Below are 13532 nucleotides of genomic sequence, written 5' to 3'. Positions count from 1 at the left end.
CAGGGAATTGAGGTTCTTTCTAATTGTCTTTGGCTACCACTGACAAATCCATGAATTTTTCTTCTCTGGGGCAAGAACTTGTAAATTCTGACCTAGTATGCATAGGTAATGGACCCTACCACAATCTGTAAAGTCTAGCCTAATGCAGCCCAAGTCTCAGCCATTCCTTTGCCCGTTGCCCCCTGCCTTAGCCTTCTTTGAGGCATTTTATGAAACAGCTTGCCCCCATTCAACATAAAATATCATGAAAGGTGTAGAACAAGACTGAATGGGGGTTATTACCTTCACTGGCTCCTTACTAGATCGGCCACTGTTTGGCAAGGTGAGGATAGGTTACTGGTAGTCCGACGACTCCTCCTTTATGTGTAGAGAACTTCACATAACTCTCTCGGTTCGAATCCTATTTCAGTATTAATAAATATCGCTTTTGATAAATAAAAATAAAATAAAAAAGGTTAGTCCCCTATCATTCTATAGTTGTTCAATAAAGATTCTATCGTCCTGTCGACATTCTTCAAAATAAAAAGTTAATTATGAAAAAAAAGAAAGCATTTGCAAATACGTATATCCAATTCATATCATTGTCAGTAAAGATTCCAATATTGTTCCTCATTGGCATAAAATCGATAAGAACAAAAATTATTTGTATTTCATAAATTGTTGAAATCTTGACTTCATTTTTTTTTTCTTGTGCTTTTGCTCATGCATTGTCATCACCCAATTTAACAAAAGAAAACACAGCATCGCTCTTTTTTTTGTTCTTTCTTTAACTGAAAAGAAAAAAAAAAATCAAAATAAAGAAAAGGGAACAAATTCCCTCCAAATGATTGGTCGCGACGTAAAAACTAAAAAGCCCCCCCTCTTATTCTCTCTCCCGCCATAAAAGCTATTCTGACGCTACCACTGTCTCCCAATTACTCTCTCTCTCCCCAACATTCATCTAGCTTTCTCTCTCTCTCTCACTCCTCTATAACACATTCGCTCTCTCTCTCTCTGCCTCTGCAATTGGACGAAGAAGAAGGTTAGTGTTCGTCAAAAGCTCGAGGCGGCTCCTCAAACCAACGGTTAGCTCTCTCTCTCTCTCTCTCTCTCTCTCTCTCTCTGTATTTGAATGCAAGATTAGGCGCGCCTCTGTATATCTGTAAATATATTTCTTTGAATCTCTGATTCTTGATCGAAATTTGCGTTTTTTTTTTTTGTTGAATCATCGTTGTTTGATTTCTACTTTTAATTTTCGTTTCAAGAAATCGTCATTATTATGTTAATTTTTGCACAATAAATCTCTCAGACATCGAGAATAGGCCAACACAGATTCGTGTATATATCTGTGTGTGTGTGTGTTTGTATATGCTTTTGTGATGTAACTGTAAAATACAAAGCATTCAGGAAGAATGAAAGAAAGTTTGAGAACTTTCTGAAATTTCTCTTTATTTTTTTTTCGTTCACACACTGAAGCTTCGAGCTACAATTAGTTATCAGTTAGATTTCTGTTAGAGAGGGTATTAGCAGATGGCAGTCCTGTCCACATCAGCCATGGGAGTTCTTACTAAACACTCCTTAGCTTTTTTTGGTAGTAACTTGTTCTCTCTCTGCTACTGTTATAAACAAGAAACCAAAAATGTATTTGTCGAAAAGTACCATTTGATGGACAACCAAATCTAAATGGGATATTTCTTGTTTTTTTGTTTTGTTTTGGTGTTATGCCTTTTAAAATAATTACTGTAGAACTAAGCAAATGCTTGGTTAAGTGTTTTAATAGAACGTTCTGCTAGATTCATATCACGATCTGTAAGTATAAAGTAAATAGTAAATAAATAAATAAATTCATTGAAAGAGTGATTATCCAATTGATTTGGCAATAACGAAAAGATTACTAGTAATCCAGAAAGCTCTCACTCGTGCGTATTCATATGGGTATTAATATATCACCCTCGCGACTTTGTTACAACACGCAAATTCTAATCTAGATTGAATCTAAATAAATATTGTGATAAGCTTTACATATGTTTCTGGATTGCATGCTTGTATGGTAGCCAAGTTGAATTTGGCCATATTACAATTGTATTAGAATTTAGAATAGATAAAAGAACAAACGTTGAGTATAGTAATTAGGCTAGAAGTACACGTAGGATGAAATTGTCATTTACAAAAAGATTAGGACAAAGGAAGCTTCAGGTATGCAGCTAGCGGGTAGAGTTCACCATCTTAAGTTTTCTATGTTGCAATAACGATGCTGCCTTAAAATGTATTTTGAAAGCCAACGGGTCTATCCAAGTGGAAAAAGTACATTAACTTGCAAATCATTGGTCTTAAGTTCGAACTTCTATAGAACTTTGGTTTGTGTAAGAAACTTCTATTTCCCTTATAGTTTATGACTATCGTTTGTATTCAAAAATATATATTTTAAAATGTTTTCCCTTGAATTGTAATGAGCCCATGAAAAGTTAGGATTTCAAATTTTTTTTGGTCCTTGATGAAATTTCACCAGCAATTCACCATGATGTCAGTTTTTTTTAACTCGTCCAAAAGAACTTGCCAGATTGGATGGATGGGATGTTGCTCAAAGTGGGACCCACACCATGCTGGCTGGGTGGCAATCCTTGCATGTGTGACAAATTTTAAGTTTTGCTGCAAATTCCCTGTCCTTGGTAGAGCCTCTCACGAGCTTCACACCATAGAAAGTAGAATCCCTTATCTCTGAGTCTGAGTCCGAGTCTGATACTGATGCTGAGCACAGCAATAATACCCAACTCCACTTGCCTCTTGCTCTTACAGAGAAAACAAACACTGCGCTGCATGCGTATCATATGACTTTCTTACATTTCCATTGGTCTATTCGTCCATTTAGCTACTCACATGTTTATGGTTCTTTGTCACTCTCTTTTTCTTTTTCTTTTGCTTTTTTCATAAAACAAAAAAAAAAAAGAGAGAGAAAAGAAGAAGAAAAAGCATATCTTTATCATTCAAAAGATATTTACAAAGTTCAGTGGCATTGTTCCAAGCCAAAAGGTTTCTTTCTCCTTTTTTAAACAAGTCAATCGATGAAGGTTAGTATTATTATTCTTTCTTTTCCTTCATTATTAAGTTCTTGTTTTGCCTAATTGTTAATGTTACTTTGATTGTGTCTCCATCGCTCTCTTTTCCGTTCTTCTCTTACCCCCAACTACCTTTGAAATCGGTCCCTAATTTCATGCTTCATGGGAGCTTTGATTGATAGAGAAATCTGACTTTTTGTTTCATTTTTTGTTTTAGATCATTATTGAAAATGTCCAAGTTCTTCTGATTGTTAAGGTTTTAATGTTCGCTTCCCAACAATAGAGGTCCTTTTTTTTTTGGTCGAACAATAGAGGTCCTTAGATTGCAGATTGGTGGTAATCTCTCAGACATTTGGTCCCTACTAGGGGACTCGCTAGAGCTTAGCTAGGTGAAAGAAGAATTGGAGTAATTTGTCGCTAGGTGAAAGAAGAATTGGAGTAATTTGTCATTGTCTGTACTTAATCATTCACAAATTAAGTTGTCTAAATACAAGCAATAGTCTATATTACACTACAAGAGGATGGAATTTCTCAAACAAACTACATAGTGTTATGAGAGTTTGAACCTGAGACTAATGATCTACCAGTCAATGTCATTTTTTACTGGGTTAGACCCGTTGGCAAATTGTTAATATGTGATTAGATGCTAGCTTAAGTGTCAAGGTAGGTAGGTGCGCTCGAGTGCTAAAGCATTGTAGCTGCTTTGTATTTTATATCTTTAGTCAATGTCCAACTTATCCCTAGATGAATTTGATGGCACTGCCAAGAATTTCCACCTAAAGTTGCCCCTAGCTTCTGCACTCTAAACCTAGTCTTTGCCTCAATGATAGTGTCCTCAAACTTTAGGCGCAGCCATGTACTTTTTTAGGTTATAAATCCAGAACCAAATGAATGAATTTCATGCTTGCATGTTCTGGCTTCTTGCTTTTGTAATCGCAACGACTAAATTGTTCCATGCATCTCCCAAACAACTTGATTAGTGATGGACCGGGTCGGTTGTGGGCTAGCAAAATTGAAACTCCATCATTGACCCAATGCGGCATTAGTTGCTCTATCTCCACGTTCTTTTAAGATATGTCTTTTTTTTTATTAAAAAAATAGTGAAGATATGCTTTTTTATTAGGTGACCTATACTTACTTTTGGTAGGTCCTCTAGGGGGATTCACCAATTGAATTATGGGTACAAGGAATAATTTGATTGTAGGATTTTATATCCATATAGGGAGGTGTACTAATGGCCCTAAGAACTGTTTCAAAATCGTAGGGGATTTCATAAATGAATAGGATCCGGAGAAGATTGATTAATTAGAAAGATTCCCTTTTTCCTTTCTTTCTGCTTCACAACAAGAATGCTCAGAAATAATCAAATGGGGAATAATATAGTAGAAGTTACCGAAATTAAGATTTCACTGAGATTAGATGCATGTAGGTTCCACCATAGAATTCGCATACTTCAACGAAAGAAAATTTTTCACGTGTCCATATGCGATTGAGCTTAAAAAAATCCTTCTACAATTGAGTAGATACTTAAAAATGATTTTTTTCGAATGTCATGAAGACTGTTATACATCAATACTTCATCGCGGGCGCGTAAAGACTCTTCAACCACTAAATAACACTTATTCGTGGTTGAAAAGCCTCTACACGCCGAGAATGCCACTAATGGTTGGTAGTATTTCCATGTCATGTATCATGCTACGTCCAGAATTCTAGGACGTGGGTCATGTTGCTGGCAACAATTAGCGACGTTCCTTGTCAATTGTCACTCCATGTCAACGTCTGTCGGGTGTGTTCTAATAAAGTAGGTTAACAATCAATATTGGTATATGATCACTTCCTTAGTTCCTTGGGACTCGGAAGAGACGAGCTGCACTAATTATTATAATTTGAACAAGTGACTTTTTGCTTTGCCATGCATGATGTGCGCCCATGTGTGACTTCCATATTGTGGATTTAAGTACTAACATAAATACACAAACTATTATTTTTCTTAAAACCTATCAATACATTTTATATACGTGCAAGTCTTTTCTTACTTTTATATATGCTGGTCTACTAGAAAATGTCATGTTGCACTACAACTAGGCCAAAGGACAAATAGTGACCTTCAAATCCTTTTTTTTTTCTTTATTATTTGGGTCCCTTGGCCCCGACCTACATGTAGCGCTATGTACTATTCTAAGATGTGTTTTAGCGTTGTAGACAATTTAGAAACGAAAATTTATGTACTGGCCCTCCCAATTAAGATATGCTTTGCCCTGTTTGGGTTTGATTTGTTGAACCTGCTTAGATCTTGTGACAAGAGTTAGAGACGAACACATATGGTTATTTTGCTATTGGTTTTAGGGAATAACTACTTAATAGGGCATCTATGTAGATAGAATCCAAAAGTTTCAAAATTTATTAGGACTATTAATAGGGCAATTAATTTGTCATATTCTTAAAAATAGGAGTACAAATCGTATGAGATATTATCCTAAATTCCATGCTTGTTTGGCATTCAATTGGATGGACCTTATTTCTGTAAATTCATAAGGTGGTTGTGTGTCTTTGTTGATATAATTTGTAATAAAGAAAATAACGAATGGAAAATATCAATAAGGCCACATCTTTAGTTATATCGTGTGACCGAAAGTGGGAAATGATGTAACAAAAAGGAAATGCAATAAAGTGATTTCCAGTTGTCTTCGGTTGGTCTTTAGCAAGAATTTGTTCGTTCATTTACATACAAAAATAATAATAATCTCATTTTCCAAAAGGAAAAGGACAATCGTCACATAAATGTGATGATTGAAAGTAGAATTATACAAGCGGCAGAAATTATCTTCATATTTCAGGCCCAAAGAAAAATGCCAAAAAAAAAAAAAAAACAGAGTTTATGTTGATAGAGAACTTACCTATACTGTGAATCTTAATGACCTTGTTCATCCAAGTTTGATCCCCTCTCCGATTATATTAATTTAGAGTAGATTATCGCTTGTATTGTAGAAAATTGCAAATATAGCAATTAGATAAGATATTGACAGTGAAGATACATACTGTGCACTAAAACAATTCCTTCTCTGAGTTAATTTAGTTGCTAATAATACAGCAGAGTATTTATGTATTGTTTTAGCATCACCCTGCTGCTTTCAAGATATTTGGACTACAGATACTCTGTTTGCTTCCTTTTCGATTCTTTGGGTAAAACCTTTTCTTTTTCCAATATCATTCTATCCCCTGCATGGCTGTAAGATTTTCTGTACCTTGTAAAGCTTACAAGAGGATTGTATTGCTTCCTCTTTTTTTCTCTCACTACGTTAATTCTCTACCGTTCAGATTTTGGAGATTGTCATGTCTCTCCCTTCCATCTTTCTTTCTAAACCATTGACTGGGGTTCAGTTGACAGCCATCTCCAAACACTGACATATTTGACTAAAACTCGAAAGGAGGTGAGGTCCTTGTTTCTTTAAAGACTTGGTTTTTCTAGTATGATTGAAGAAGTAAGTTTTCTATTTGTCTTTGGTTTATGCTGTTTCTGAACTTTCTGAAGATGATTAAGTAGACTAACAGAAATAAGCATATGGTATTGCTTTCTTAGTTCAGAAAACTGAAAGTTTCTGTACGTTTGTATTTTCCGTATTTGTTGATCCATCTGAGTGATGCTCAAAAATTTTGGCTGAATGAACCTGCCAGAGTTGGAATGCCGAACACCCGCTGAGAACTATGTCACCGGCTGTGCTGTGGATTTCTTTTCTGTCATTTCCTGTCTACCTACTTTCATTTTTAGTCTTTTACCTTTATGCTTTTTAACTTTTTCCATGTTGATTTTAAGAATGTGTGGTTTCAACTTTCTAGTTTAATAGACCAAGAGATAGTGCTAGACCCTATTTTCTTGCTATCCTGTTCTTTGCATCCCTATCACTTGACCTGCTTGTCATTTCTTGTGATGTTTATGCTCTAGATGCTTATCCTTTTAATTTCAGTGACAAGAGTAATATGTACTGCTGTAGAAATGTTATTATCATATTCAGACCCGTGTGTGTTACGATTTTTTGCTCTTAGCACCCAAATGTGAACTTTTGTTTGGTCAATGATGCTGATTGATGACTTAGTTTGCGTAATCGAAATGTAGGACACAGTTGCTCCAGGACCTTAGTGCTAATATTAGTAGTACCGAAGGTTCATTACTAGAGAGAGCATATGCCTGGGGATAAGTACAACAGTAATTCATCCCACATCCCAAATCGAGTTGAACGGCTCTTGAGAGAAAGGGAGCTAAGGAAGAATAGCAGGGCCTCCCACTTGAATGAAGCACATGATAACAATAGGGTGACTCAACCATTTGAGCCTGACTTACAGTTAAGAGAAGATGAAAACTCAAAAGTTGCCTATGTTGAACAATTCTTGGAAGGGGCTGCAGCTGCAAGGGCGCTTACTGATGGATGTGAAAAGCAAGAAGGGCGGCCTCTCAGACAACGACAACGACTGTTGGTTGTGGCCAACAGATTACCCGTCTCTGCAGTTAGGAGAGGTGAAGATTCATGGTCTCTGGACATCAGTGCTGGGGGTCTGGTCAGTGCCCTTTTAGGTATGTGATGTCTTTAAGTCTTCATTAAATATTGTTGTTCAGTTTAAAGTCTTCAACCCTTTATTGAAGTTTATGTATCCATGTTTGTCATTTTCTTAAGGGGATAGGATTTCCATTAGTGTTAATATATTTTTTCATTTTAATGTGGTATTTCTTTACCTGCAAAAAGACAAACCTAATTTGTACTGGATGGTTTTGCCAAAGGTGTAAAGGAGTTTGAAGCAAGGTGGATTGGTTGGGCAGGGGTAAATGTGCCAGATGAAATTGGGCAGAAGGCACTTACTAAAGCTCTAGCTGAGAAGGTTCAAATTTCTATATCTGAATTTTTTTAAACTGAAAGATCCAGCTCATTTCACTGATTGCTTATGTATATGGTTTTGTATCTGAGGGTAATGTGTATAAACTTTGTAACTTCACTGTCCAACTGATAATTGTTGTGTTCCTTGCAGAGGTGTATCCCTGTTTTTCTCGATGAGGAGATTGTTCATCAATATTACAATGGATATTGCAACAACATTTTGTGGCCCCTTTTCCATTACCTTGGACTTCCACAAGAAGATCGACTTGCCACCACCCGGAGTTTCCAGTCTCAGTTTGCTGCATATAAGAAGGCAAATCAAATGTTTGCTGATGTGGTCAATGAGCACTATTTGGAGGGTGATGTAGTTTGGTGCCATGATTACCATCTTATGTTTCTTCCAAAATGCCTGAAGGATTACAACAGCAAAATGAAAGTTGGTTGGTTTCTCCACACCCCATTTCCTTCTTCTGAAATCCATAGGACACTGCCATCACGATCAGAACTTCTCCGTTCAGTTCTTGCAGCTGATTTAGTCGGGTAATTATTGGTTACATTCTGTATCAATAACAAACATGTTATACGATTTACTTTGTTGAAGATATTTGGTAAAATGTTGTCCTGATAGATTATTTAATTCTGTTTACATCATAAAAACCTAATATGCAAACGATTATAAAGTTTATTATTGTTTTTTTTTTTCTTTTTCAGTTTTCACACTTATGACTATGCACGGCACTTTGTTAGTGCTTGCACTCGCATTCTTGGACTTGAGGGTACACCTGAAGGAGTTGAGGATCAAGGGAGGCTTACTCGAGTGGCTGCGGTCTGTATCTATCTAATTACTACCTGCTCCTTTTTTGGTTTTTGGTATTTTATCCTTTGAGGTTTCGTGTAATTTTCATCATTGCACAAAGTTTAGTGTTAAGCATTTTATATGATATATATATATACACTGTCTAATTATTAGCTGTACTTACTATGTTTTTTGTGCTTGAAATTCAGTTCCCTATTGGAATAGATTCAGAGCGCTTCATACGTGCACTGGAGGTTCCTCAAGTCCAAGAACACATCAGAGAATTGAAAGAAAGATTTGCCGGGCGAAAGGTAAATGTTCATTTGTTGTTGCAGTGATCAAAGACACGTACACAAATACGCCTGTTATTTCTGTCAATGAAATCTGCCAAAAATATGTGTCACTTTAGAGAACAGTAACATGATCAATCTGAAACATAGAACTTTAGTTCTGTTAACATTCTTCATTATAGGTAATGTTAGGTGTCGATCGCCTTGATATGATTAAAGGAATTCCACAAAAGATACTGGCATTTGAAAAGTTTCTTGAGGAAAACCCAAGTTGGCGCGACAAAGTGGTTTTACTGCAAATTGCGGTGCCAACAAGAACGGATGTTCCAGAGTGTATGCCCCTTCATGTGGTTTCTTGTCCCTTCGTCTTATCATAAGTATGACGTATAAACTACTTATTTTGCATTTCCACAGATCAAAAACTTACAAGCCAGGTTCATGAAATTGTTGGGCGAATTAATGGCAGATTTGGAACTTTGACTGCTGTCCCAATACATCACCTGGTATGCACTTGACTTCTTAAGTAACTGTTCCATTCCATGATATGATATATTATTCAAAGGTCATTGAAGGATGTTGATGTAATATGTGTGGGAAAATGGCAGAGCAGCAATAGGGTTGCAAGAATGTGGTGGAATAGTAGTTTAGCAGTGCCTGTTCCATAACCATAACAGTATTTTTATCGTTCATCTATATCAAGTTTCAAGAACTACCACATGAAATTTAATGTAATGTTTCCCATAACAATTCTTTCTACGTCTACAGGATCGTTCCCTTGACTTTCATGCATTATGTGCACTATATGCTGTTACAGGTACTATTATTCTACATACTCTGGATTTCCCTCTTTCTTTTGATCCAGAATTTTTCAGGCAAACCAAATTTTCAACATAAGCCATAAGCCTTTATGGCAGAAAATCCTTTTGTGCTCTTCCTGATTTCTGTAGTTTTGTTTTATTCAGAACTTAAACAATTTTAGCTGTAAGAGGTGCAATTTCATGGTTTATTTCTAACAGACAAATATCTAAGAAAATGTATATGTAACCCTTGAGCTAATAAATTCTTCTTCCCTGCTTCTTCTTTTTTTTCGCAATTTGCCCAGATGTAGCACTTGTCACATCCCTGAGAGATGGAATGAATCTTGTCAGTTATGAGTTTGTGGCATGCCAAGATGCAAAGAAAGGGGTCCTCATTCTTAGTGAGGTAATAACTAGAAACATGCATGTCTGGTTATGTAATATCTTCGTCTCTTTGCGGAAAATTGAGTTGGTGTTGAATTATAATTTTCAATGTTGAGAATAGTACATAATGTAAAAAGAGAGAGATCATGAATCAAATAAGCTTGAGATGCTGAACCTATGTTTAGTTGGTTCTCGTAAAACATCTCTTAATTGTGTTTAGCATTTATTTCGTTAAGGTTGTATCAGATGCGATGCTAGTTGTGCAATTGACATTCAAGGAACAGATAAATCGACTAATTTTTATTACTTGTTTTTCTTCTAGCTTTTCACACTTCCAATTCATTTTGCAGTTTGCTGGTGCCGCACAGTCTCTAGGTGCTGGAGCAATTCTAGTGAACCCATGGAACATCACAGAAGTTGCCAATTCAATTGCCCAAGCATTAAATATGGCCTCTGAAGAAAGAGAGAAGCGGCATAAGCATAACTTTATACATGTGACAACCCACACTGCCCAGGAATGGGCCGAAACGTTTGTAAGGTATGCATGCTTGAGTTTCAACATGCCATAATTCTTAGAACTTGACATTATTTTTGTGCTGTGTGCTAACAACTTAAGCTTTTGGAACTATGGTAAACCAACATAATTGACATGACAGACTAATTACTTACTGAGATTTGATATTCGCATTAATATTTTCCAGTGAACTTAACGACACTGTCGTAGAGGCACAAATAAGGACTAGACAGGTGCCACCACCACTTCCAAACAAGGAGGCTATTGAAAGATATTCGAAAGCAAGTAATCGATTGATCATACTGGTATGTTATGGGAATGTCCCAGTTAAGAAGTGTTCTTACCTCTAGTAAATTCTTCATTAAATATCATACATATCAGCATGGTTTTCATCTTTGAAGAGATCTGCATACTTTGTCAAATCTAGGAAGCCTGATGCACGTAATGGGCAGTTGTCATAGAAATGTCTTAACCAAGATCTCACTCCCCAACCGAAAGGTTTTTATATGCCTTTACTTTTCCCAGTATACCAGCAGTACATAAAAGTTGCTTCCATATAATTCAGGTCAATGACTAATACAGGCTGCTGATATGCTTGACATATTTAGTAGCTAATAGTACATCAAGTTGGTCTCACCAATTTGCATTTAGTTGATACCAGTTTCTCCCTGTTATTTTTAAGACTTATAATTGAAGGGCATTAGGCTCCCTCTTACCTTCTGTCAATAATATTTCTTTCGTGGATTCGACGTTGATAGACTTCTTCTTTTTTTTCTTTCTTCTGATCTTTGTGGTGATTTGAACTCAGGGATTCAACGCAACATTAACTGAACCAGTGGACACACCTGAGAGACGAGGTGATCAAATAAAAGAAATGGAACTTAAACTGCACCCAGAGTTGAAAGAACCCTTGTCAGCACTCTGCAATGATCCACAAACAACTATTGTTGTCCTCAGCGGGAGTGCCACAGAAGTTTTAGATGATGTATCTCATCCATCTCCACATCTTAATTTCTTTACCACCTTTAATTTATCCCCTTTTTAATTAGACTGTTTTTACAGAACTTCGGGGAGCTTGACATGTGGTTGGCAGCTGAAAATGGGATGTTTTTGCGCCTAACAAAGGGAAAATGGATGACAACAATGCCCGAACATTTGAATATGGAATGGGTTGAGAGTGTGAAGGTGATCTTGAGTCTTGAATTAAAGTTATATTCTGTTTGGTTGAATCATGACTCCTCCAACTTACAATGCTGATGTTATTTTTTCAGCATGTTTTTGAGTATTTCACGGAAAGAACGCCCCGGTCACATTTGGATGACCGTGCAACTTCGCTTGTGTGGAATTATAAATATGCAGGTACAAAAAATTTTTGATCCCTCAACTCAGAAAAAGAATGGTTCTGTTTTATCCCGTTTCCATTGTAAGATGGTATTTTGAACAAGTGCACTTTTGTTTATTATAATACTCTATCTGTTTCTTGTCATATTATCACAATTGTAGATGTTGATTTTGGAAGACTTCAAGCAAGAGATATGCTGCAGCATCTCTGGACTGGTCCAATTTCTAATGCATCTGTTGATGTTGTTCAAGGTAGCCGGTCTGTCGAGGTGCGACCAGTTGGTGTCACAAAGGTGAATCCATGAACGCTTAACAAAAAATATTACATTAATGAACTTTATATTTTTCATGCTACATTTTTTTGCTTGTTTTCTTTTCTGACAATTTTCTTTATCAACTCAGGGTGCAGCAATTGACCGTATATTGGGAGAGATAGTTCACAGTAAATCTATGACAACACCCATTGATTATGTGCTGTGTATTGGACATTTTCTTGGAAAGGTAACCTTCCCATCCCACAAGTCATGCTTTCCCTCATCTCTGATCCCCACTTATCTGAGTTATAAGTTTCCTTTCTGATCTGAGGAATTATACCATCACATTTTGCTTTAAATAAGGTTCTTCAGAAACTCAGAATCTGCTATTAATCCTTCATTACATGCTATACTATCATGGTCAAAACTCAAAACTCTCAGCAACTTTAAGTTACTTTCCAGTATTTTCTTGAAGGTTCTTCACAGGCTCATCAAAATGCTCCACTTTTGCATCGTCTGATCCTTAATACCAACCGACAAGCATGGGATTCAGGTGTTTGTTCATGTTCATTTCAGGATGAAGATGTTTACACCTTTTTTGAGCCAGATCTTCCGCCTGAGCCGATGGGTCTTCCAAGAAAGATGACTGATGGACAAAAGTTACCTAGTGAGAGAAGATCTTCATTGAAGGTTCCATCAAATAAAAATGCCTCAAAATCAGCTCAGAGCAAGACACAACGACTTTTACCAAATGGTGAGAAGAAGAATGCCAATCACAGCAATGGGAATCCACGATGGCCGTCTCCTGAGAAGATTTCATGGAATGTACTTGACCTGAAGAGGGAGAACTACTACTCTTGTACTGTCGGGCGGACGCGTACAAATGCTCGATATCTGCTTCAGTCTTCAGATGATGTTGTCTCATTTCTGACGGAGCTGGCTGGTGCCTCTTCGGCAACTTCTTAATCTCAAGATTGAGAGATATAATGCTCTCAAGTTTTCGAAAAGTGTACCTTCGCTTAGCTTGGTAGCCGTAATTTCGCTTTTGAATACTATTGCATTGTAGATATTTTACTGCTTCAATTGAAATATTAGATTTACTCTTAGATTAGGTACTAAAAAGGCATCTAAACCACAGTGATGGTCAAAGATTTAGGAAGAACAAAATGAGAAACTCAGAGCATCCTTCTTGAATATGCAGTAATTCCCTTATTATTAATCTAAACCACAGTGATGGTCAAAGTTTTACATAA

The 13532-nt window shown here is 36.6% G+C and overlaps 2 protein-coding genes across 5 annotated transcripts in view; one reads left to right on the top strand and one right to left on the bottom strand.

Moving 5' to 3' along the window:
• Positions 1-1099, bottom strand: part of LOC117623910 (NADH kinase-like) — a 23323-nt gene extending 22224 nt beyond the window's left edge. The window contains exon 1 of the mRNA XM_034354948.1: positions 1071-1099. The gene's annotated coding sequence lies outside the window, so the exon portion shown is untranslated. The remainder of the gene's footprint in view (positions 1-1070) is intronic.
• Positions 940-13532, top strand: LOC117623906 (alpha,alpha-trehalose-phosphate synthase [UDP-forming] 1). 4 transcript variants are annotated; one of them, XM_034354935.1, is made up of 19 exons: positions 940-1064; positions 6354-6466; positions 7150-7605; positions 7810-7907; positions 8055-8443; positions 8615-8729; positions 8909-9010; positions 9172-9322; positions 9404-9492; positions 9755-9803; positions 10092-10192; positions 10521-10708; positions 10872-10989; positions 11493-11669; positions 11747-11869; positions 11956-12043; positions 12188-12318; positions 12428-12526; positions 12856-13532. In XM_034354935.1, exons 3-19 carry the CDS (start codon positions 7218-7220, stop codon positions 13243-13245), a joined length of 2796 nt encoding a protein of 931 aa, XP_034210826.1. In that variant the 5' UTR covers positions 940-1064; positions 6354-6466; positions 7150-7217; the 3' UTR covers positions 13246-13532. The 4 variants fall into 4 exon arrangements, with proteins under 4 accessions (XP_034210826.1, XP_034210829.1, XP_034210827.1 ...); XM_034354938.1 differs by having other exon boundaries at positions 12755-12869; XM_034354936.1 differs by lacking the exon at positions 940-1064 and adding an exon at positions 2901-3047.

This window comes from Prunus dulcis, chromosome 4, assembly GCF_902201215.1.
Source record: "Prunus dulcis chromosome 4, ALMONDv2, whole genome shotgun sequence".
Taxonomy (NCBI): Eukaryota; Viridiplantae; Streptophyta; class Magnoliopsida; order Rosales; family Rosaceae; genus Prunus; species Prunus dulcis.
The sequence above is the reverse complement of the archived record's forward strand: the minus strand, read 5'-3'. Positions and strand labels throughout refer to the sequence as shown.